This window comes from Prionailurus bengalensis, chromosome B1 (assembly GCF_016509475.1).
Source record: "Prionailurus bengalensis isolate Pbe53 chromosome B1, Fcat_Pben_1.1_paternal_pri, whole genome shotgun sequence".
NCBI classification, from domain to species: Eukaryota; Metazoa; Chordata; class Mammalia; order Carnivora; family Felidae; genus Prionailurus; species Prionailurus bengalensis.
Window position 1 is genome coordinate 113,367,372 of NC_057344.1, and position 24,120 is coordinate 113,391,491.

The 24,120-nt window shown below is 38.9% G+C and overlaps 1 protein-coding gene across 1 annotated transcript in view; it reads right to left on the minus strand.

The window, feature by feature from the left end:
• LOC122477426 (glutamyl aminopeptidase) overlaps positions 1 to 22,180 on the minus strand; it is an 88,786-nt gene extending 66,606 nt beyond the window's left edge. Inside the window, exons 1-3 of the mRNA XM_043570406.1 lie at positions 21,284 to 22,180; positions 9,138 to 9,279; positions 6,961 to 7,092 (exon numbers count right to left, since the gene is read on the minus strand). Of these exons, the coding sequence (XP_043426341.1) occupies positions 6,961 to 7,092; positions 9,138 to 9,279; positions 21,284 to 21,912 (903 nt within the window). The 5' untranslated portion in view covers positions 21,913 to 22,180. The remainder of the gene's footprint in view (positions 1 to 6,960; positions 7,093 to 9,137; positions 9,280 to 21,283) is intronic.
• Between the last annotated feature and the right edge of the window lie 1,940 nt (positions 22,181 to 24,120).

Genomic DNA, 24,120 nt, shown 5'->3' on the forward strand with positions numbered 1-24,120 from the left:
TAAATAAACGTTGAAAAAAAAAATTAAAAAAAATATATGAGTATGAAAACAATAAAAACTTATTTCTAAGAAGACTATTTTCATGTAGGAGAATGCATAAATTAAAATCCATGGCATAAAACCAAAAATTGCTCTAAAATATAAAGTTTATTTTAAAAAGCCCCATGATATACATATTCCCTTCCCTCAATCTTTCCAATCCAGACAAATGGACCAAGCCAGAAGCAAGTAAGAAGACACAGGCAGTAGGAAGGATTCATTCAAAGGTATAATTCTATTCAGAAATCATCCTATAACATTTTGGAAGCAGGCACAATACAACCTCTTCCACTGAGTCAATCAAATTAATATGGTTATAGTATAAAACTAATTAAATGGACAATACCAGCCTCTCTTAGTGAGTAGTCCCCCTCAACTTCCTCCGTCTGATCATGAAAGCCAGGGAATTTGACTACAGTTGAATTAATCTCTAGCAAAGTAACTGCTCCTTTTTTGCACATCCCTCTTTACAAAAGACGGAGGTCAAAAGCCCAAAGAAACCCAAGTCCTAGTTAGAACCTACTGTTTCTCAGGAACGGGGTCACTCTTACCATTTAATTTGTCCTGAATTTGGTTCCTGGAAGACTAGTGCCAAGCTAAAAAGTCTAGCAAAGTTATTGAGGTCATAGGTCAAATGTACTTCAGATGGCATCACAAAACTAATAACTTAGAATGATTTTTACATATGGTAATATAGGCAATTTTCCTTTTTTTTTTTTTAACATTTATTTGTTATTGAGAGACAGAGACAAAGCATGAGCATGGGAGGGGCAGAGAGAGTGGGAGACACAGAATCCGAAGCAGGCTCCAGGCTCTGAGCTGTCAGCACAGAGCTTGAACTCACAAACTGTGAGATCATGACCTGAACTGAACACGGACACTCAACTGACTGAGCCACCCAGGCACCCCTAATTTTCCTTTTTTCTACTTGCTTTCTTCCAGCCACATTTTCTATAATGTATGGGTATTAAACCTATAACTTAAAAATATATTCATAATCCACGTTGTTGTGGATTTGAAAATGGAATGCAATACAGCCCAATAGAAGACTTTGAACTAACCTAAGAGGTTAATGACATGTTTATCAAGGATATTGCTTCCCAAATTTGACTCCTATATAAACAATAGAAGTACATTTTATTGATAGTTCGGGAGTTAATTCAGAAGTCATATAATCTCTACATTTTGTACTAATTGTTTTTCTAGAGTAGAATCCAGTGATTTCATTTATTTTATTTTTTCATCCCCCATAAATTATTTATTTTATAACTGTAGTTTGTACCTTGTGACCCCCTTCACCCATTATATGTACCTCCCACACCCTCCTCTGGCAACAACCAATATATTCTCTGTATCTACAAGCCTGTTTTTTTGGTTTGTTTTTATTTTTGTTTTTTAGCTTCCACATGTAAGTGAAATCATACAGTGTTTGTCTTTCTCTGACTTATTTCACTTAGCATAATGCCTTTGAGATCCACCTATGTTGTAACAGGTGGCAAGACTTCTTTAATGGCTGAATAATATTTCTGAGTGTGTGTGTGTGTGTGTATTTATATACTTGTCCATCAACAGACACTTAAGTTGTTCACATATCTTGGCTATTGTAAATAATGCTACAATGCAATGGAAAAAAGACAGTCTCTTCAGCAAGTGGTGTTGGGAAAACTGGACAGCAACATGCAGAACAATGAACCTGGACCACTTTCTTACACCATACACAAAAATAAACTCAAAATGGATGAAAGACCTAATTGTAAGACAGGAAACCATCAAAATGCTGGAGGAGAAAACAGGTAACAACCTCTTTGACCCTGGCCATAGCAACTTCTTACTACACATGTCTCTGGAGGCAAGGAAAACAAAAGCAAAAGTGAACTATTGAACTTCATCAAGATAAAAAGCTTCTGCACAGCGAAGGGAAGAATCAACAAAACTAAAAGGCAGCCTACAGAATGGGAGAAGATATTTGCAAATGACATATCAGATAAAGGGTTAGTATCCAAAAATCTATAAGGGACTTATCAAACTCTACACCCTCCAAAAAACAAATAATCCAGTGAAGAAATGGGAAGAAGACATGAATAAACATTTTTCCAAAGAAGGCCTCCAGATGGCTAACAGACACATGAAAAGATGTTCAACATCCCTCATCATCAGGGAAATACAAATCAAAACCACAATGAGATACCCCCTCACACCTGTCAGAATAGCTAAAATTAACAACTCAGGAAACAACAGATGTTGGCAAGGATGCAAAGAAAGGGGAACACTTTGCACTGTTGGTGAGAATGCAAACTGGTGCAATCACTCTGGAAAACGGTATGGAGGTTCCTCAAAAAATTCAAAATAGAACTACCCCACAACCCAGCAATCATACTACTAAGTATTTTTCCAAAGGATACAGATGTGCTGATTTGAAGGGTCACATGCACCCCAATGCTTACAGAAGCACTATCAATAATAGCTAAATTATGGAAGGAGCCCAAATGTCCATCAACTGATAAATGGATAAAGATGTGGAATATTACTCGGCCATCAAAAAGAATGAAATCTTGCCATTTACAACAATGCAGATGGAACTAGAATGTATTATGCTAAGCAAAAAAAGTCAGAGAAGGACAAATACTATTTGATTTCACTCATATGTGGAATTTAAGAAATAAAACATATGAACATAGGGAAGGAGACAAACCATAAGAAACCCTTAAATACAGAGAACAAACTGAGGGTTGCTGGAGGGGAGGTGGGTGGGGGGAATGGGCTGAATGGGTACTAAGGAAGACATTTGTTGGGATGAGCACTAGGTGTTATACATAACTGAAACCATTATTACACTATATCTTAATTAACTTGGATTGAAATAAAATTTAAAAATAAAAATAAATAAAATATAGTAAATTAAATTTTAAAAATAATGCAGCAATGAACACAGGGGTGCATATATCTGTTCAAGTTAGTATTTTCATTTTCTTTGGATAAATACCTGAAGATATTACTTAAAGATTTTACTGACTTTAAAACCCTGAAACAATCAACTAAACCTAAAAAAGTCCTCAGGAGATTTCTTACCAACAGAGTTGTAAGAAGTCTTTCCATCAAAGGCTAGCCTCAATTATTGCTAAATTTTATTTTTCAGGACTGAATCAAAATGCATGCAAATAATATTCAATAAAGGAGATATACAAAGTTAAAAGTCTTTTGAGCTACCTTCCAAACTCAGTTACCTTTCTTCTTAACAGTTTTTTTGGGATGAATCCTCTATTCCAATTTTTTCTCATGAGCAGCAAGGACATTTTAAGCATAACGAATGGTTCAACTACTAATACCTGCTGTGTAAATAATACCTGCTAGTAAACAATTCAGAAGAATATAGGTCTGGATTCTATGTTTATTGATATAAAGGAACTTTTGCCAGAATGGTGAACATACCCAAGGGTTTAATCAGGGTACTACTGATTGTTGATTGCACAATATAATCCGATTATGAATAGCAAGTGATTAATGTACCAAAATAATACTGTCAGAAGCAAAGTATCTTTTGATTCATGAAATTTCTACTAAAAGTATCGCATTACACAAAAGCTACCTGGTTCCATTTTTTAAAAACTGAAATAGAAGTATAGGGACTTTGGGTCAAGATGGTACAGTAAATTAAAAATTTGATGTACCCCCACATACTGAAATGATAGATGCAATGGAAAAATGGGAAACCAACAAGACATATCAGGACTTTAAACAACACAAATATCTCCATGAACTTGATAAAAATACAAAGCAGATGGCAGGACTGAAGCCATAAGCTTATCGGTAATTAGTAACGGGTTACTGGGGATCAGAGTCAGATTATGCTTTGGAAATCGTGTTTTATTTTAAACTCGAACTACTGATTTCTGATTGTTTTCTCATAGCTTTCTACTTTATGGTGATCATATCTTCTTGAATCTGAGAGTAATAATTAAAGGTTGTACAGGTGAGAAAGTTTAATTTTTTATGGCTTTTTTTGGAATTCTCTTTAGTTTCCCCAATCATTACTTTTGGCCCCCAGAGTGTTTTTTTGTTTATTTGCCTTGGATTTTCTTTTATGTTGTTTGTTTTCCTCAGATGCCTGTTTATCTTAAGCTGTCTGTTCAGCTCTAAGAATGTAGTACTGAGGCTGGTTTGCATTTCCATTGATGTCACATTTAAGTATATTTAAGTAGGTCGGTTTCCCCTTAATTTTTTCTAGAATGGGAGACTGTACTGGGGTACCTGTGCTTGAGTGTTAACTGTTAGATTTCAATTTAGAGTGAGTGGGTAGGAAAAGCCAGGCAGGGAACCTCTCAAATGCCAATGAGGCAGAATTTACCATAAATTGGCATTCATACTAGATGCCTTGCAAGTTCTCTAGTAAGGGTTCTGTCTACCTTTTGTAGAAAACAGCCCTACCAGATTTTGCAGGAGGGAAAAATCTGGTTGCCTGTCTTCTGTAGATGGGGTGGAAGGGAAGGGCCCCTACTTTGTTTAGCTCCATGTTTCACTTTCACTGAATTCTCCCAACCCAGAGTCTCTGGGACGTGTCCAAAGAGATTATAGCATTCTGTTTCCCTTTTACCAAATAGATCATCAGAAAGCAATATATTATGACAATATTCATTTCCCACCCAAATGGTGAAAACTTAACCAAATTTACAACAGAATAGTATGCAGTCAGCTTTGATACTTAAGAAATATTTACCACTCAAAGATACCATTGGGATCTTCTGCCAAATTGTATTTTCCATTATGTCATCTAAAACCTTTATACAAAATCCACCATTAGAGCTCAGCTAACTAACTGGTATGGGCTCTGATGACTCATCCAGCCACTATCACACCTTACAAATAAATATCCTTGGTCAGAGGACCAGGTGCATTGGAAATGCAAACTCACCGTCACTATAGGAAATAACTCCAAGTACACTGTCGGTTGCTGATGAGTTGACTGCATTTTCTTTTTCTTTTTCTTTTATTATTATTATTTTTTTAAATGCTTATTTATTTTTGAGGGAAAGAGAGCATGAGTGGGGGAGGGGCAGAGAGAGGGGAACAGAGGATCTGAAGCAGGCTCTGGGCTGACAGCATACAGCTGGAGTTCATGAACCATGAGTTCATGACCTGAGCCGAAGTCAGACGCTTACCCAAGTGAGCCACCCAGGTGCCCCTACATTTTCTTTTTATGCAATTACATCATCACTAGTGAATTGTTTAAGCCTTCTGCTTTGCCTTGTCATTTCCACCCAAAATAAAAAACTTGCCCAAAAAGCAATCATTAGGTTTTTAAAAAATTGGTGTAGAACACACCAGCACATGATGAAAAACATTCATGCAACTGAATTGCAGGTGATGAAGAAAGCACCTGCAGATAAAAATTCTATGACTGTGAGGAGTCTGTAAGAAAAACCAAGCTGAACTACTGCTTTCACCTCTATGTTAAGCAGGAGGAGTGCCAGCAAGGACATTCAGCACAATATAGAAAAAACAATTTCCTCTTTCTAGCAGCATTTCTTTCTTACCCCTACTATTATCTATTAGCCCCCGGCAGTGCTCTTTATCGTGACTGAAGGTCACATCAAAGCAACACGTGTGGCAAGGGATGACAAAATTCATCATGATATACAACCCCTTTGAAAAGGTGTTAGGACATTCCCTCATTTGCTATAATTTGGTTACAGTAAAGGCAGCATGCTGGAAACCACGCTCGACTCCTACTATACCAACATTAAGGTAAATTTCCTTAGGAGATAGTGTCACAGGAAATGGAGGAATTCATCCCTTCCCTCCAGTGATTGGTGAAGAGGTAAAGATATTTTCAGAATATCATATTTCAGAAGGTTTAGCAGCATACAGTATCCACCACTTGCCAGTTGGGTGATCTTGAGCAAATTACTTAAACATATTAAGTTTCGACTCTCTCATCTGTAAAATAGGAGTGATGATTTTTTTTCCTTATAAAGTTATATTGCAAATATATATATATATGTGTGTGTGTGTGTGTGTATATATATATATATATATACATATATATATATATATATAATAGATAGCACAGAGGTGGACTAACGGAAAGAAAATCAGATTAAGCAAGTGTTTAGGGCATGAGCAAAATGGGAGCCTTCAGAATGAGAAGAACAATTAGGTAAAAGTATTTGTGTTTTCAAAAGAAAATTATTGAATTAATCATCTTGATTTCTAAAAGCTTATTTATCTCTTACACTGTAAAAATATGCTTTTTGACACTTTGTTGTTATCTTATTTTGAATTGCATATAGGAATGGCATCACAAACTTTGAAGGATATTCATCTTCCTATGGTTTCCTCCTTCCTCTCTGGCCTCCATTCAGGACCCCACCCAAACACATATACTAACTACTTCACTAAACTGGGCATGCTCAAATATTTTAATATACTTGTGCTGATATACTTGGGAGCTAGCTTTAGATTTATAGTGAATTTTCCCTTTGAAAGCATTCAGAACTATTCATTCCTATGTCTGTCGTGTTTATTTTTCACATGTGTCCTTTAAGCTTATGATTTTCGATATTTTCAGTGCATCTATCATCAAGCTCATAGACCCTGATGACGAATGGGCTTTCTTAGTCTGTTAAGTCGGGGGGGGGGGGACATTAAAAAAATAGAAAATTAATTACAAATCCCTAGGTAGGAAATTTTTAAAAATATAATGGGACTCGGGGCACCTGGGTGGCTCAGTCAGGTAAGGCTCAGGTCATGATCTCATGGTTCATGGGTTCAAGCCCCGCATTGGGCTCTGTGCTGATGCTGTGGAGCCTGCTTGGGATTCTCTCTCTCTCCCTCTCTCTCTGCCCTTCCTCTGCTCTCTCGCTCTCTCTCTCTCAAAATAAATACATAAACTTAAAAAAATAAAAAATATATAATGGGACTCACAGGTACTCCCCTTTTAGATATTCTGTCAACGCGGTCAAATTGATGTACAGCAAAGCACACCAGGTAGGTGCTCATAGGGACGGACTTCTTGAAAGTTGTTCTATTCCATTTATGGTCCAGTGACTCTTCTTTCTATTGAAAACAAAAGATAATCTTTTATTTATCAAAAGATCAGTCACAGACAAGACAAACAAATGATTCCTCCAAACCTGGGGTTTTAGTCAGAAGTCCTTTGTCAAAGCTTAGGGGTAAAACTTCCTCTTACCCATGAATGGTGATATTGAAAAAGACTAACGGAAATGGCACTTAATTTTTAGACCTGTGAAAGAGTGATTGAACTATACACTGTACGAGGTTTCTCAGGGAAAACACAACTTTGACTAGGATATAGGAATTCGTTTGTCTTTCTACATTAAATATACAATCCCAACCATGATATTTGAGGGGATAGCAGATCTGTCAATGAAGAAAAGGCTAGTGCCCAATGCCTCACACAAAGGAAGAACTAAGCAAATGTTTGTTCAGGGAGGGCAATTGCTGTACCAGGCATAGCAGGATGTTGGGTTCTCTTTTCCATCTCTGATGCCTACATCAAAGACCCAAGGTATCATCACTAAAGTCACTGTCTTGATTATCACGGACAGAAGAATTTCATTACTGATGCCACTACTGACTCCATCTGTCTGGTTTTCTGCCCATGCCGGCTTTGCCTGCCTCTTCCCCAATCACCAGGCCTAATATTCCATCCACATATACTTGCCCAATTCGTGCTACCCACTGTTTAAATATTTCCATGTGCCTTGTAGTCACACAGTAAGTCACCGCAGTGGGAAGCTTTCAAAGGGGCTTAAGTGAGGAAGGTTGGACTAGAATCGATGCCTCATTGACAAGTAAGCATGGGTGTGCAAGTGCTTGTAGAGAAGTATCTGAACGCCAGCAAAGTTACTCTAGTAACCACTACTAGTGAGAACTCCTAATGACCCAATATCCTTCTTCTTCCAGGACTATTGTCTGGAACTAGTAAGAGGTGAAGAATATATTCTGCAAAATGAAAAGGTCCTCTGAGAGGTCTTAAGCAGAAGTTGGTAAGGTTTGCATCCTTTCTCCTCCCACCTGCCCTTCCCATCCCGACCAAACATTGAAAGGATCTTTTACCCTGGCCCAGCCTTTTGGGTCAGTGTGCCAGACTCTTTTAGTTTATCCTTTTCTCTTTCTTCTCCAGTCAAAGCTCAACTGCTCAGGTGCCTGACACCAGAATAAAACAAATTGATCAACTAATTCACATTGCAAGGCATGGATAGCTGACAATTTACTTTTGAACCCTCTTAAAGCTTTTGTTGGTTTTACTTTGTTCTTGCTTTTCTGAGGAATACTGGTCATTAAGAGGGATGAATTTCAATGATGACATTTCAGACAGTGGATCAGAACAATGGCAGATATAATTTAAGCAGGGTTTTTTTCTGGTATCAGTTAGAGGACAATTATATATAAGGATGGGACTGACCCTTTTACATGTCAATATATGTGCATTTATTCTATGTATAAGGTACAATAATCCCCAACTTTAGTTAGCTGCATTACTCTTTCTGTGGTTGAGGGGCAGTAATGGAGGAAAAAGTCTTATGCCAGTAATTACACAGACAGAACTTACTGGAGCCTACTTTTTTTTTTTTTTTAACATTTCATGATCACTATTTGTTCACTAGAAAATCCTTGGGCATGAGTTTCCCTGGAGTTGGCTTCTTTACTCCAATATTTAAGTGATGGATTTCTGCAGCAGGTCAATCTTAAACACTGGGCTTCTATTTATCTGAAAATCAAGAATAGGCACTGGGCCCAAGAATGTTTTTAAGTCTCTAATTCCGTGAGTTTGCCATTAGTCTGTCATGACTAGGGGGTTGTTTCAGTTAAGCAGAGCCCAGCCAATGAGGGTCAACTGTATTCACTCTTGCTTGGAACCCAACCATGGTTTTTTGACTAGACTAGGATATGTCAGGTTAAAGACTTCTAGGACTCCAAGAAAAGAGATTGTCAAAATGAATTTTCAAGCCTCTAATGAACTATGAGGGCACATTTAATTTTATAATTCATTGGGTTCTCTCATAGTAAATAAGATAATTTACCTGCTATTTTAAACAGACGATCTGCAGAAACAAAAAAATTTTTAAAGGACTTACCTCCACTGGCATATTTGAAATTGCCCTATATTCTTTGAGGTGGGTGATGGATATCGTATAGGTTGCCTTTTTGTTGGGCTCATCAAAACAAGGGAAGGATTTCCTGGCATCTGTTGGTTCATGATCAGTGGCTGCTATGCTCCTTAGAAACAAACACACAAACAAAATACATGTCACCTCTTACCACAGTCCCTGTGTTTCTATGCCTATAGAAAAAGTCAACTATGTAATTACAGCTGCATGAATTTATAACTACTATGTAATTATATTGCAGGTCTTAAAATGACCTTCTATCCAGAAAACTATCAAATAGTTGTCAAAGCCTTTCTTGGAATTTTTAGGTCAACAAATAAATGAAAATCTGGAAGTTTCCAGATTTAGATATTTTATATGAATAGTTTGATATTTTGGTGCCATAACTAAAAATCTGTGAACTGTAGATAAGCAGAGATAAATCCAATTATGAACTGTCACTTTTTCCACTCAAAAGCCATCAAGCAACAAGTAGATAAACAACAAAGCCAAACTCAAGGAGTTGTTTCTAATTGTCCTTCTGAGAGTGAACAGCTGTGTCCTGTCCCAGAGCAGAGGAGTATCTTCCAGAGTCCCCAGCTCCTGTCCCTAATGGCACATTCTTTCTTATTTATGTTGCACCGGGGACAGACTCCAATTTCATTTCTATGCAAAGGCAGTGCTCTGAGTAATTTCCCAGGTGAAATAACCTTTGACCAGGTGGAAAACCTGCTTTTGAAAAAAGAGCATTTTGAAAAGCAGGAAAACCCACTTTTGAAAAGAGCATTTTTTATGGCTCTAACTAGGCAAATGCCTTTGTAAATTAAAATGTTAATGTTTAATATTTCCATCATTTCAAAGTGGAAATAACATTTTTTTTTCTGAGTAACTGCTCAAAAAATCAATGAATATATACTTTTTAAAGGTAGTTATATGACAGTAAAATATTGCACACTTGCTCATTAGAAGAGTAAGCAAAGTAAAAAGCATAAAAGAAAGGGGGAGTACAGAAATGTTGACATATTTGTTAATAATTTGGCTAAGGAAAATATTTTGTCCTTCAGGCATATCATAAAGAATATGAAGCTAAAGTATTAGATCATTCATTCATCCAATATTTATCAAACCCTTTCCTTCCACACTCCTTACCCACCCACCCCATCCCTCTCCCTGCTGTACACACACAAATACATTTGCCAGGCATTATTCTAGGTGCTGAGGGAACAACAAAGACCAAATAAGCACATAGGAGAGTGATAAGAGGTATACGGAAAATAAAACAGGGGAAGTGACAGAGAAAAACCTAGGAAAAGTTGTGGGCACCGTTAGGTAAAATAGTCAGGGACAATCTCTTGGAGTAGGTAATGGTTTACTGAGGTCTGAATGATGAGAAAAAGCCAGACAGGGGAAGCATAAGAAAATTGTATCCTAGCAGAGAGAACAGAAAAGTGCACAGGCTCTAGAGTGGAAAAGAACTTCATGTGGTTGAGGACCTGAATAGTGTCCAGTGTGGCTGAAAGGTGTCCGCTGAACTAGAGGGACTGGGGCCAAAGAAGTTTGGTCAGCAGAGGTCATGCTAAGAGTCTGCATTTCATTTTGGCTTTAAGGATGTATTATATACATTAATTTATCCAAAAGATAATATGCCATAGGTCAACATCCACATATAAGAAATATTTTTTTTAATTTCTTAAAAAAAACCCTCTCTAGATATAATAATTTCCTGTTAAAAACTCAGCCAAGGGGCACCTGGGTGGCTCAGCCAGTTAGGCGGCTGACTTCGGCTCAGGTCATGATCTCGCGGTCCTTGAGTTCGAGCCCCGAGTCGGGCTCTGTGCTGACAGCTCAGAGCCTGAAGCCTGTTTCAGATTCTGTGTCTCCCTCTCTCTGACCCTCCCCCGTTCATGCTCTGTCTCTCTCTGTCTCAAAAATAAATAAAAGCATTAAAAAAAAAACTCAGCCAAGAAAACTAATCTGTAAAAAGTAAAACCAGAAAAGTGGCTGTCTTTTGGGAGACTGTTGCCTGAGGGAGGGAACTTTCTTGGATGACTGAAAAAAATTTCTATCTTATTAGAGATATGGGTAACAAAGATGTGTGCATTTTTGTCAAAATTCATTGAACTGTGTCCATTAGATTTGTGTGTTTAACATACGAACATTTTCCCTAAAAATAATTCTAAGTGAATACTAAGTTCCAGTAAGTAAGTTTGTGTTTTCTAGTGGTATGTGTTAGCAATTCAGAAACAACATTCTCTGTGTCCTAATGGCTTGAGCAAATGAAAATAAATAAATAAAAGAGGATAATGGAAAGCAGGTTTCCCACTGTTGGGGAAGAGAGTTATAAATCTGGAAAGGGAAAAGACTAGAATGTCTCTCCATATTAAATTATAATTGCAGGTTTGGTGTAAATTCAATGATTTTTGTGTGTAGATATAGGTAGGTGGATATAAAAATACAAACTGAGTTCGCTCTGCTGAGCGGGAGTAGCAGCACTGACAAGCTTGGAGCAAATGAGCAAAGCTAGTTCCCAGATGATGAGTTCTAAATACCACTCCCCACTAAAAGGAACCAGGACTCCTTAGAGAAATGGCCAATTCCAGTGATGAGTCAGCAAGAGTCCAAGATGATCCTGGAACGTCTTTGCTTTGCCCAAAAGTAAGGAAGTTCTCAAAGAACCATGGGAACGAGTCAAAAGGACACAGGGGCCCACTTGAGTGGACTACCATGGTCGAATCTGGGAGAATTAGAATGTCAAAATTAATAATGAAATTATAACCCATTGACTAAAATAAGAATCCATGAATCCTTACTCTGATATAGATACAGATATAGATATTTATGGGTGGTAAGGAGAAGGGAAAGTTGTGTTTTTTTTCCACATAGATTGCCTATTAGTGATTTTAGGAGGAATGATGGCCTTAGAAAATCGTCAGTGGATGCCAAAACATATGGGTGACAGTTTGATGAGGAAAGGTGTATCTGAATGGTTTCAAAGAATCTCTGGAAATTACTTACAAAGAGATAAATTGTAACTTTACAGTGGAGGAAGTATTAGGTACCACCTTAAGCAAGTGATCAATGACAGCATCACTAATAATGGTCAAACCAATGGAATCTGTCTCCTGATAGGATTTCCTGAGAGGGACACAGCACCACTTTTGTGAAATGCCTGACCCAAAAAAAAAAAAAAAAAAAAAAAATGCTTAACCTGTATTTTTAAATCATGAGGAAAGTCAGATAAACTAAAACTGGGGGACATTCTCAAAATAACTGTACTCTCCAAAAATATCAAGGTTATGAAAGACAAAGAGAGGCTAAGGGACTGTTCCAGTTTGAAGGAATCTAACAAGGCATAACATTAAATGTAATGCATGCATTCAGACTGGATACAGGACTGAGAAAAATAGCTCAGAAGGACATTTTGGGTTAATTGATGAAGTTTGATTATGACTGTGGATTGGATAATCATATTATATCAATGTTAAATTTTCTGATTTTGATAACTGCACTGTAGTTATGTTAGAGAATGTCCCTTAAGAAACATATACTGAATGTTAAAATGTAAAGGGAAATAATGTATCAAAATACTCTAACGGGAAGGGGGGCATGAGTGGGAGGGGGGTAGGACAAAATGTTAACATTGGTGAATCTGAGTAGAATGTTTCTAGGAGATCTTTGTACTATTGTAATTTTTCTGTAAGTTTGAAATTCGTTCAAAATAATAGTTATCCTAAAAAGCTTCAAGAATGTATTCTTCTTCAACAGAGGTAATTCCTGATTAGTTTTGTGATAATAGCTTAGTCAATTGAAGTTTCTAATACAGTTCAGACAGTAGAGAATTACAAACACATCAGGATATAAAGAAACCTGCACACTTTCCCAGGGTACTAAGGTTTTATAATCAGCTCCACCAAGCCCCAGCCCCATGTTTAGTCAGCTGCCTTTTCTTCTGAATTCTTCGGGCTTCTGATTTCTTCCAGAGGCAGAAGAAAAAGAAAAAATCACTCTCTGCAAGAATGTTTCAGTTTGGTCACACCTCAGAAATAAGCCAATTAACTAATTTGGGAATAGGAGTGGGTTGGGGGAGGGGGTGGGGCTGGGGGGGGGGGAGAGAGAGAGAGAAAGAAAGAAGGGGAGAGGGTACAGGGGCAGGGTGAGGAGGGAGGAAGGAGTGGGATTCCACTGTCCTAAGCAATAGCCGTTGGTAGATTTTTTAAATGCTCTGTTTCAGTTTCTGCTCTGGGCAAGAGCACATACACCCCCACCCCCCACCCCAAGCACCCACAGAGAGAACTTTCAGTTTTTCCTCACCTTCTCTCTTTAAAAGAGGCTGTGCTTGATTGTATGCAAAAAATCCTTCCCTAAATTAGGGTATCTCAGACTTGCCTTTGGAAATGGAACAGAACAGTGTTGATGGTGTCACTGGGTGCTGTGTTTGGTCTATCTTGGTGGCCCTATCAGTGAACGTTAATCACACCAAGTGTAGCTCAATTAGAGTGACCTGTACTTACACTGATGTAAGGTAAAGTGACACTCAACAAGCAGAAGGGCTACAAAATGCGTATTGTTTTCTGGCTTATTCCCCATGATTTCATGGGGAAAACCCTCTTCTAAGAGTAAAAATTCCTAGGGGCGCCTGGGTGGCGCAGTCGGTTAAGAGTCCGACTTCAGCCAGGTCACGATCTCGCGGTCCGTGAGTTCGAGCCCCGCGTCGGGCTCTGGGCTGATGGCTCAGAGGCTGGAGCCTGTTTCCGATTCTGTGTCTCCCTCTCTCTCTGCCCCTCCCCCGTTCGTGCTCTGTCTCTCTCTGTCCCAAAAATAAATAAACGTTGAAAAAAATTAAAAAAAAAAAAAAAAAGAGTAAAAATTCCTAGATTCCAATCCTACTTCAGCCCTTTAAAGTGCGATCTTGGGCCAGTCACAAAACATACTGATTCTTAGTGTCCTGATCTATAAAGCCTGGTAACCAAAGCACATCTGTCCCCATCACAGGGTTATGTGGGGGTAATAAGGGATAGATCACGTGTAGTAATATATTTGAAATTCCCTTCATATTTACATAATGGGATTAGGATACACCTCACCCTATTTCCTTTAACTCTAGAAGGCTAACTATGCTGTATGTTAATGCACTTTCCACAATGAACAGACTTCAAAATTCATTCATTAAACAAGAGTATCTGTCCTGGAACAAAAGTACTTGGTATATAAATACTGTAGGCAACATAACAATATTTTTCAATGGTAACTTGTTATTTTTTCTCATGAACTCCTATAGAACTCAAAAGCCCCTATTTATATCTGCTAAATGTCATCCAACGTTACTGAAGTTTTCTAAATATATGCAAATTTTAAACAAGGTATAGAAGATGCAAAACAATTTTAGGTCATACCTTCTTGGGGGAGGTTTTACTCGGTGATTAAAACCTCTTCTTTTTAGAATCAGTTGTGTTGTGCTGCAAATTAATGGGGAAAGCCTGGCCAAGTGCACGATGTGTTCAGGAGTGACTCGTGAGCATGTCCTGAATAATTATAATGCCAGGCAAATGTGCTGAGCTAAACCATTTTTCCGTAGGGGCCTCTCTCTATGTCATGTTAATAAGTCACTTACTAGACCAGCACATTAAAAATACAATTCTGTGTAGCTTATTAATTCACAAAAGGGAAGAAATCCCTCTGACTTCTCAGAGTACATCAGATCAAGGTGACTTTAGAGAAAGCTGGAGGAAGAGGAGGTGAGATGCAAGTCACAGACCAGTTCACTCTGAATCTACTTAAAAAAATTTTTCCTTGATTACCTCATATATCATCTGGCATCTCCAGTGAAGACTCTCAGGCTATGTTCAGCAATTTAGTAACTTAAACCAGCAAAATAAATGGCAAGATCTGTGTGAAAACCTTCAACAAAGGCCTTCTGATGGAGACGAGGCAGCCACAATTGCCAAGAGGCTGTGCAGACTAAGGAAAGGACTGCAGAATTAAATAGGGGAGCTGATTAGCGCCAAGACAACCCATCTAGATTATTCAGACTCCAACATATTTTCATGGTGGTTTGAATGAACCAGTATTTTTTAAATGTATCATGGTTTAGCTTTGCTTTCTTTTTTATTTATTTATTTAGTTTTGAGAGAGAGAGAGAGAGAGAGAGAGAGACAGGGAGAGAGAGAGTGAGCCCACAAGTGAAGGAGAGGCAGAGAGAGAGAGAGACAGAGACACAGAATTTGAAGCAGGCTCCAGGCTCTGAGCCGTCAGAGCAAACACCGATGCAGGGCTCGAACTCGTGAACCATGAGATCATGACCTGAGCCTAAGTCAGATACTTAACCGAGCCACCCCAGACACCGCACCAGTTAATTATTTAAATGTATTTCCCAGTTGCTTTTTTTCTATGTAGAAGACATTCAAGGTCAAGTAAAATTTGTTTCCTTGCTTCCAAAATAAAGGAAATTACCATGCCTCCTGCAACAGGCAACAAGACCAAAAATAGATATATTGTTTATTGATAATAGGTATACTGATAGCTCAACATATCAGTCTAAGAATATAATGAACAAACTGACCTACAACTAAAACTTCAAGATTAAACCTACAAATGAGTACACATCTCCATGCATGTGCAAATATATCATACACACACACACACACACACACACACACACTTAACTAGAACCATCTCACTGGTTTCTTTCTTTCTTTCTTTCTTTTTTTAATGTTTACTCACTTTTGAAAGATAGAGACAGAGCACGAGCAGGGGAGAGGCAGAGAGAGAGGGAGACACAGAATTTGAAGCAGTCTCCAGGCTCTGAGCTGTCAGCACAGAGCCTGACGCGGGGCTCGAACTCATGAACCATAAGATCATGACCTGAGCCGAAGTCGGACACTCAACCGACTGAGCCACACAGGCACCCCTCACTGGTTTCTGTTTTGCCATGTTTTCACATTAATTCCTAATCTTTCTTATAAGCCCTAACCTTGTGCTTCAGACTTATGTATCCAAATGCCTATTGGACATGTCTTCCTAGATGTCTGATAGGCATCTGACAACAAAGTCATGACCTTACCCCCCAAACCAGGTTCTACCATTCTATTTCCAGTATCAGTTAAAGGTGTGAGCTATCACACCTGTGATATATTGTGGCATATTGTACACATAACTAACTCACCTCTTTCTCACAGTCAAGCAGTCTTCAAAGCCTGACCATGTCACCTCCAAACGATTTTCTCCACTGTGTCCTCTTCTGTCTGTCCTGAAATCACTGTTCTACCTGATCCCCATCTTCTTTCTCCTGGATCACTGCAAGATCTCCCATGTGCCCCCGCAGGGACTTAACTCTTTCCCTCACCATCCAACTAAATAGCTGCTAGTTAATTTTTCCTACATGCCTGCCATCAGCTAGCCTTTCTTTCCCACGCCCCGCAATAAAATTTCCAGAGTTATCTCCAGCTCACCTCTTCATCTAAACCTCTCCTACAAGCTAATTTCTTTTCCTCACTCTGCTTTTCTCACTTGTGCCTTTCCTTTTTTATCTGCTTTTATGTTCTTGCTTGCCTCTGCCTTTTGACATCCCACCATTATATCAGAATTCAGCTTCAATCCTAGCAATGCTGTGAATACCCAGAAAACCCAAACTAGCCTCCATCTGTCCCCCTTGTAAATTCTAATTGTAATTCCTGCTAATTCCAATGATTCTCAGTCCTTGAAATATGAAGACTGCAGTCCTAAGTTAAAAAATTTTTTTTTACCAATTCCTCTTCCTTCTGAGGAGATGGGGAGAACAGGAACCCAGAAAAAATGTCCGTCCTGACTGAGTGGGAAGACAGAGAGGTTACTGGTAGACGTTGGACTGCATAACGGGAAAAGGGCTCTGGCTACGCAGCATGTCCCAGCATGTGCCAGAGGACAATAGTCATGTGAGAGCCTACATAAAAATGCTTCTTTATATTCATTCAGTAATATCGAAGTATTCACTGTGTGCTAGACAGTGAACAAGAGAGGGACAGCCCTGCTCTCAGGGACCCACAGAAGATTTCACAGCCTCACACAGTTGGGAAACTGCATACTCCAGAGATTCATGGCAGTCTCTAGAGATTCATAATGTATGTTATTCTATAAAAGTCTCTCAGAAGTTCCATCGTTAAAAAAAAAAAAAAGGAAACACACTTTTTTTTTTTTGTATTTAGTATTATTGCCCAAACTGATTTGGCCACAGAATCCCTCCCCTGATTTTGTTCTGGAAATATCTGTTAATATCCTGTTCAACTAGAGCTCTGTGGAACAGCAAGCTGGGAAATGCTGTGTGAGAGTAGCTCAAACACCAAGAAGGAAATGCTGACCCTTAAAGAGAAGAAAACAGTATATACTTTGGAGACAAGAGTAGAAGGCAACTCTGTTTGGGAAGAGAACCACTGGAAATGCTTGCTACACAACACAGTGAGAGGGTGGCGGGTATTAGCGGTATGCACAGAAAAACATTCCAAAGGTTCTGACCCTTTTAAAAGTAGTTTCTTCCCATCACAAAGAACAGACCAGAAAGTAGGAAAAAGTGACTTTTACGTTTCTCAAACTTTCTTCTCCTAAGCCTCACTATAGCTCTGTCCCCAGCAAGATGACAGGTGGGTATTAATGCCAGGGAGCTCTAAACTGACTCTACCTTCTTCTCCAACTCTCCTCTTGCCTCCGAATCTGAGGGAAAGCAGCCCAGACGGTTGGTTCCTCTCTGTGACATTCAAGTTCAAGTCCTGGTTGTATATGCAGAAATCAGGAAATGTTGGTTGCTACTGAGCACACTCGTGTTGAGTTTGCGTTGTGATGGCAACGATAATATCCCAATGATAATATGCAACAGCCAGTACTCAGTCCTGGAGTTTAATTTTACAATAAGACAGAAGAGGCAGAAAATACCATTGGACTGTATACTTAAAAAGCGTACTGCTATGATGGTATTTTAAATTGCATGTGCATCAAATATCACGCAGCTCGCTCTAGAATATGAAAGAAAGGTGCTGCTCCCAATGAACTCACTCCTGCGTCCTTATATGGACACTGTGGATGAGAACCCCTATAGGCCTGCATTGTCAAAATGTTATGTAGAGGCTGGAATAAAAAAATGTATGGACTTTCCTCATACGCTTGAAATATTTCAAAACAAGATCAACAAAGAGGGGTCCATTTAGCCTAACTAAGGCTCCTGAGTACGTGCCAGGACTGTTCCCAAACCATGTATGCAGTGAAGAACTGACAGCATCCTGTGTAATGTGATAGCGTCAACTACTACTGATAAAAGCAGACAACCTTGGGCTCCCAATCCTCCACGAGAACCTGAGCCCCCCTATCTCGCCAATCTTGCTGTAACTTAGATTTGCTGAACAACAATCACAGACAGCTGAGTTTCAGAATAGCGGCTCTCGGGTGTATATATCTTACGGTAAAATTACCTGGCCAGTAAAACAATCCAGAGTTGAATGAATACTATATATGTTCGCACATAGTGCTTTTTTAAACTTGTGAACTACAGAACAGAAATTTATTAATGGAATCTTGTTCCATCTTTGTTGGCCTTCGGTCGTGCACAGAATTTTTATAATATTTTGCTGGCTTTACTCAGATGAAATCTCTATTGTTTTCTCAACCCAAGCAACAATTTTAACGTCTTAGCAACAATCACTTAAAAGTTTTGACTTGTTTTCACCTTAACTAATGAATTTTTAGAATCTCTTGAAAGTGAGTATTCTTCCAAATACTAGGCCTTTCCCCCCCAAATTGGAAAGTCTAAAAACTCATTTAATCACTAGCGAAGGTCAGAGAAATAGACACTGTTACTCATCATCTGTGGAAAGGAAATCTGGGACAGATCTTTCAAATTCAGTTTGGAGACACATGCACACACATGGACATGCCTTATATATATGCATATGTGTGTATACATACACACCTGCATACATACATATGTACTTTGTAGTTTGGGCCAATTTCCTAGGAAGTTTCCTATAGAAATATTAGAAAGCGTTACACATATTTTTGTAAGGATGTTATTACATTTTTATGGGTATTTATTAAAAAAGGTAAAAAAGTAGGAGAAACGCCAATGCCCAAATTTAATGGAAAAGTTGATTATATTCATATAATCGATGATCATGTATCCATTAAACCATCTACAAACCACGTAAAGGGGGGGATATATTCTAAAAGCTTGTTACATGATACTATGTACAACATAAGGCCATGTTTATCTGTGCTCAGAAAAAATACTAGAAGAATACCTACTTAAATATTAACAATGACTATACCTGAGTGAGAGCAATTTTCTCTGGTTCAAGTGTTCTGCGGTGAATGTGTGTCATTTATGAAATAAGCAAAATAAATGTTACAAGTTTCTCGATATATTTGTACTCTTTGAGCCAGCAATTAATTCTATTTTATTGGATATCTCCTAACATAAGGAAATAAACAGATATATACCTTAAAGGCTTACTTACAACTATGGTCTTTTCTGACTTGTTTATTGTAATACTGAAAGCAACTTAAATGTCCAGTATTAGGAAACAGGGGTTAAATAATAATGCACTATTATTAGTGCATTGCTAATATTTAATTTAGCGCATGCTGAGTCTTTAAAATCAGATTCTTGAAAATATAGAAGAATGAGAGGAAATGCTTATATGAAGTTAAAAAGGTATGTAGATACATAGACATAATATGATTACAATTTGATTGCCTAAAAAATATTCATTAACATGTTACCAAAGTTACCACTGGATGTGAAAATTCTCTTTATTTTTTTTTTATTTTCCATCTTTATAATTTTCCATGCTTTCATTATTTTTAATTTTTGTAAGGAGAAAAAAATGTCAGCCAAAAAGAAGCTTGTTTTATTACTAACGATATTAAGATATCGTATCTAAATGAGCGTGCTCTCCAAATATTTTCTCAAATTATCATTTCTGCTCAATTTACTAGTGTACCTCACAGTAAGACAGAGATACTTAAACATTTCATTTTAGTCCCTGGGTCTCTCTGACAAACAGTAGGAGGAATTTTGACCAAAAGGCTTACTTTGCTCCAATGGTTTCCAAGATGCTTAAAACAACATAGGGCAGGGATATTCAGTGGGCTGGCCCGGACTCACATTTGTGAATGGTGACACTTAATCATTTACTTGTCAAGAATCCATGTAAGCAAGGTCAAAGCAGTTTCAAGTTCAGTGATACCTCAGTACACCTTTCCTTCCTGATGCAAGGGTCACACCCACAGAGTGAAGGGTTTTTTAAAATTCATTGAGAGAGTTTATGCCTTTAACATAGTTCTGGTAATAGCATCTGATTGATTGTCAAGGCAAGTAACCATCTTTGCTAAACATGGAAATGTACAAATACGTATATTAATTACTTAATATATTTTTATGTCTTTAATTACTTAATATATCTTTTATATTGCACTATATCGTTTATGGAGCATTACCATTGCATACTGCATGATGGACAATAAGCCCAAAGATTTATCCGTGTGCTGCCACTAATGGGTGGACTCAGTGAGTGTTTATTAAAAATTTATCAGTGAAACATGGTTCTGGCCATTATAAAACAAAGACATGATCCTGCCTTCCTTCCTAGATACAGACACAGAGACAATTCCACGGATTCTACATACTCTTTCAACATCTTTTCTCCAAAAAAAATACTCAAGATTATAATTGACATTTACTGACTTTCACTTGAATTTAGTGTAATACATTTTTTAAACTTCAGTTTAAAATCACTGTCCTACAGCCCAAGACTAATGGCAGTGAAATTTGCCAAACACGTGTATTTTAAAAATCTGAGGTAGTTTCTGTAGGTAGTTTCTGCATTCCGACAGGATGCAGTACATTATGATTTCTCCCGATGAAACAAAAGAGTTACACTGATTTTTTTGAACTCCATGCAGCTCACTCAATACTTTCAAGTTTTAGGACAGGCTTTGAAAATACAGCAGGGCATGGGTTTTTGTCTCCCAGGCGAACAGGCAGAATTGAAACCAAGTTTAGAAAACAGTCAGACCAACGAAACAATTAAAAAGTGGAAAGTGAAAAGGAAAGGAAAAGAAATGAAAAACAAGTAGGCGAGCCGAGGGTAAAGGAAGCAAAAGTTAATATTTACTTGATCTGTCCGTTCTCCACGTAAGTCGTTCTGTAAAACCCCACGAGCGAGCCGTTCAGCCAGCCGGCGAACTCCATGGTCAGGAGATAGACATCCTGGCCACTGCTGGGTGCAAGCTCCTCTCCCGCCTCCACCACCACGTACTCCTGCTTTTTGTACTCGAAGCACCGCCTGACTTGCACCTGCTCCCCCGAGGGCCTCCTCAGCTGCGGGAGCCGGGTGAGCCTGGTCTCCCGCAGGTGCAGCCACAGGTGCTGGGTGGGCGCGCTCACGTTGATGGAGATGGTCACGCTGCCTGTGTACGTGTCCTCCTCCAGCAGGGGCTTCACCTGCAGGTCGTAGTGCACTGGGTTGATGAAGTCCGGCAGCCTGAAGTTTTTCCAGTCCCCACTTTCATCTTCGCTGGCAGGGCAGACCCCCTGGTCCTGTGGCGGGCTCTCGGTGGAAGGAGAGTGGGAAGGAGCCGGAGCTGTGCCCTGCCCAGCGTCCCCGCTGGAGTGATTCGACCTGGTCAAGCCCACGGAAAGTCCTACTATTAATCCTACCCCCACCACCACCGCACAGATAATAGCCACATGTTTCGTTTTAATGCAGTATCTCTTGGAGGCCTCTTCCTCCGCAAAGTTCATTTTTGTTTCCAAAGTCAAATATTGCACATAAAAGGATGTTAAATTTAACTAACTAACGTCAGCTGACTTCCTTTTTAAATTGTTAGGAATTCCCTGGCTTGGCAGCCTGTGTTCCTTTTTCCCACACCCCTCTCTGACAGCCTTGCGTCTTTCCTCTCCCCTCACGTTCCCCACCGGCCACTGAAGGATGAAGGCGGAAACCAGGGGGTGGGATAAGGGCTCCAGAAGACAGGCTGAGCTGGAGGAAGAGGACTGACGAGAAGACTGTCACAGCTCCCCTTATAAACGAGGCATCCCCACCCCACCCCTCGTGCTCAGGAGTGAGTTAAATATAAAGTAGGGCTTAGCTTATCAGGGAACGGGAGGATGAGTCTTTGCCAAAGCTCTGTCAGCAGCTTTCAGAGAGAGGGCGTATGGAAAAAGAAGTGTGCTTGCGATAGGAAAACTCAACCTTTGCTACTGGGTCTATGGCTTCTTCCTGTTGTGCTCACAGTCTCTCTCCTCACCAGAGGGCTTCTTGAATTTCAGCTCTTTAATCAGATAGCTTGCCAAAGAAGCTGTTTTCTTTTCGGTTTTCTTCCCCCCCTCATGTTAGGAAAACATTCAGACTCTGCCTTTACCGGAGTCATATCCTGGGCTTGCATGTTCAAAGCGATACCTAAATTCAAGGACCACTTAGGTGCTCAGTAACTATTTGTTAAATTGCTGGGTTAACAAAGCATAGCCAAGTTGCCTGAAATCAGTTCAGTATAATGCTGGATAGAAGGAGGGAGGGGAACACAAAATCAGCCAAAGCAGTACTACAGCTGAAAAGCATAACAAGAAGTAAGTAAAAAATAATAATAATAATAGTAAATAAAATAAAAAGGAAAGGATTGAAAGGACAGAATGACAAGGGAGATAAACTTGTTAAGTTAGATAGCTAAACTGGTGTAGATAAACTCCTCTCTGCAGTTTGCCTGTGAGTGAGATTGGCTTCATTAGACTTCAAAGTGTAGATCATGTTTGGAGCAGGTTCCAGATGGGAAAGCTGGCTTGTTGGGAGATCCATTATCTGTGCAAATCTATCGCCTCTGAATGATAAGGTCAAGATGGAAATCACAGCAGAGACCTGAATGTTTATGAGTAGCTAAGGTGTAGACCCCAAGCCACCTCTAATAATGACAATACAATAATAATTATCAAAAATTTGAGAGCTTTCTCTGTGCCAAGCACTCTGCTAAGTACGTTATCGAAGCTATTAGTGAAGTCTTCCGACAACTCTGTAAGGTTGGTACTATTTTGATGGCCATCTTAGAGATGGGAAAACTGACATTTAAAGAGGTTAAGGCACTTGCTCAAGGTCACCCAATCAGTAAATAGCAGACTTGGAGCTTGTACCCAAGTTGTCTGAGTCCAAAGTCCATACATCTAACTACACTGTTCTTTTACTACCTTCTATTCTCTCAGAGCTTCCAGATGGTAACATACATTGTAAATCTCCAGACAAGGATATACTATTGAATAATTTCTACATTTAACTGGTGATGAACATTTTTAGTGAGGTAACTTTTGTGGGACTTGTGTTCCGTGGAACTCCCTGAGAAATGGTACTTTATACTGTTCCAAAGTACCAACTAAACAAAAGGGCAGGGGGGGGGGGAGACTTTAAAAGCAAGAGAGTCCATTTTGCTCTGTACATTTCTATTGTTTTCTTATAAAATAGTAGTAAAAATAGAAATAAAGGGAAGAGGGATATATTTTTCTAGATTACAAGTTCATCTTGTGTTTGTTAACTTCACATTCTGAAACAATCCTGGACTTTTTAAATCATAGTGTGTTTAATTTTGAAAAATCAAATCCCGGGGCGCCTGGGTGGGTCGGTCGGTTAAGCATCCGACTTCAGCTCAGGTCATGATCTCACAGACCGTGAGTTCGAGCCCCGCATCGGGCTCTGGGCTGATGGCTCAGAGCCTGGAGCCTGCTTCCGGTTCTGTGTCTCCCTCTCTCTCTGCCCCTCCCCCATTCATGCTCTGTCTCTCTCTGTCTCAAAAATAAATGTAAAAAAAAATTTTTTTTTAAATAAAAAAAAAAGAAAAATCAAATCCCTGTGTTTTAGCCCTTAAGAGATCCCCTTTTTATTGGAAAGATCACCTGACATTTCATTAGATGAAAGGGAAAATGTGGATCATATTTATCTCAACATAATGACTAAAATTAAAAGTATTT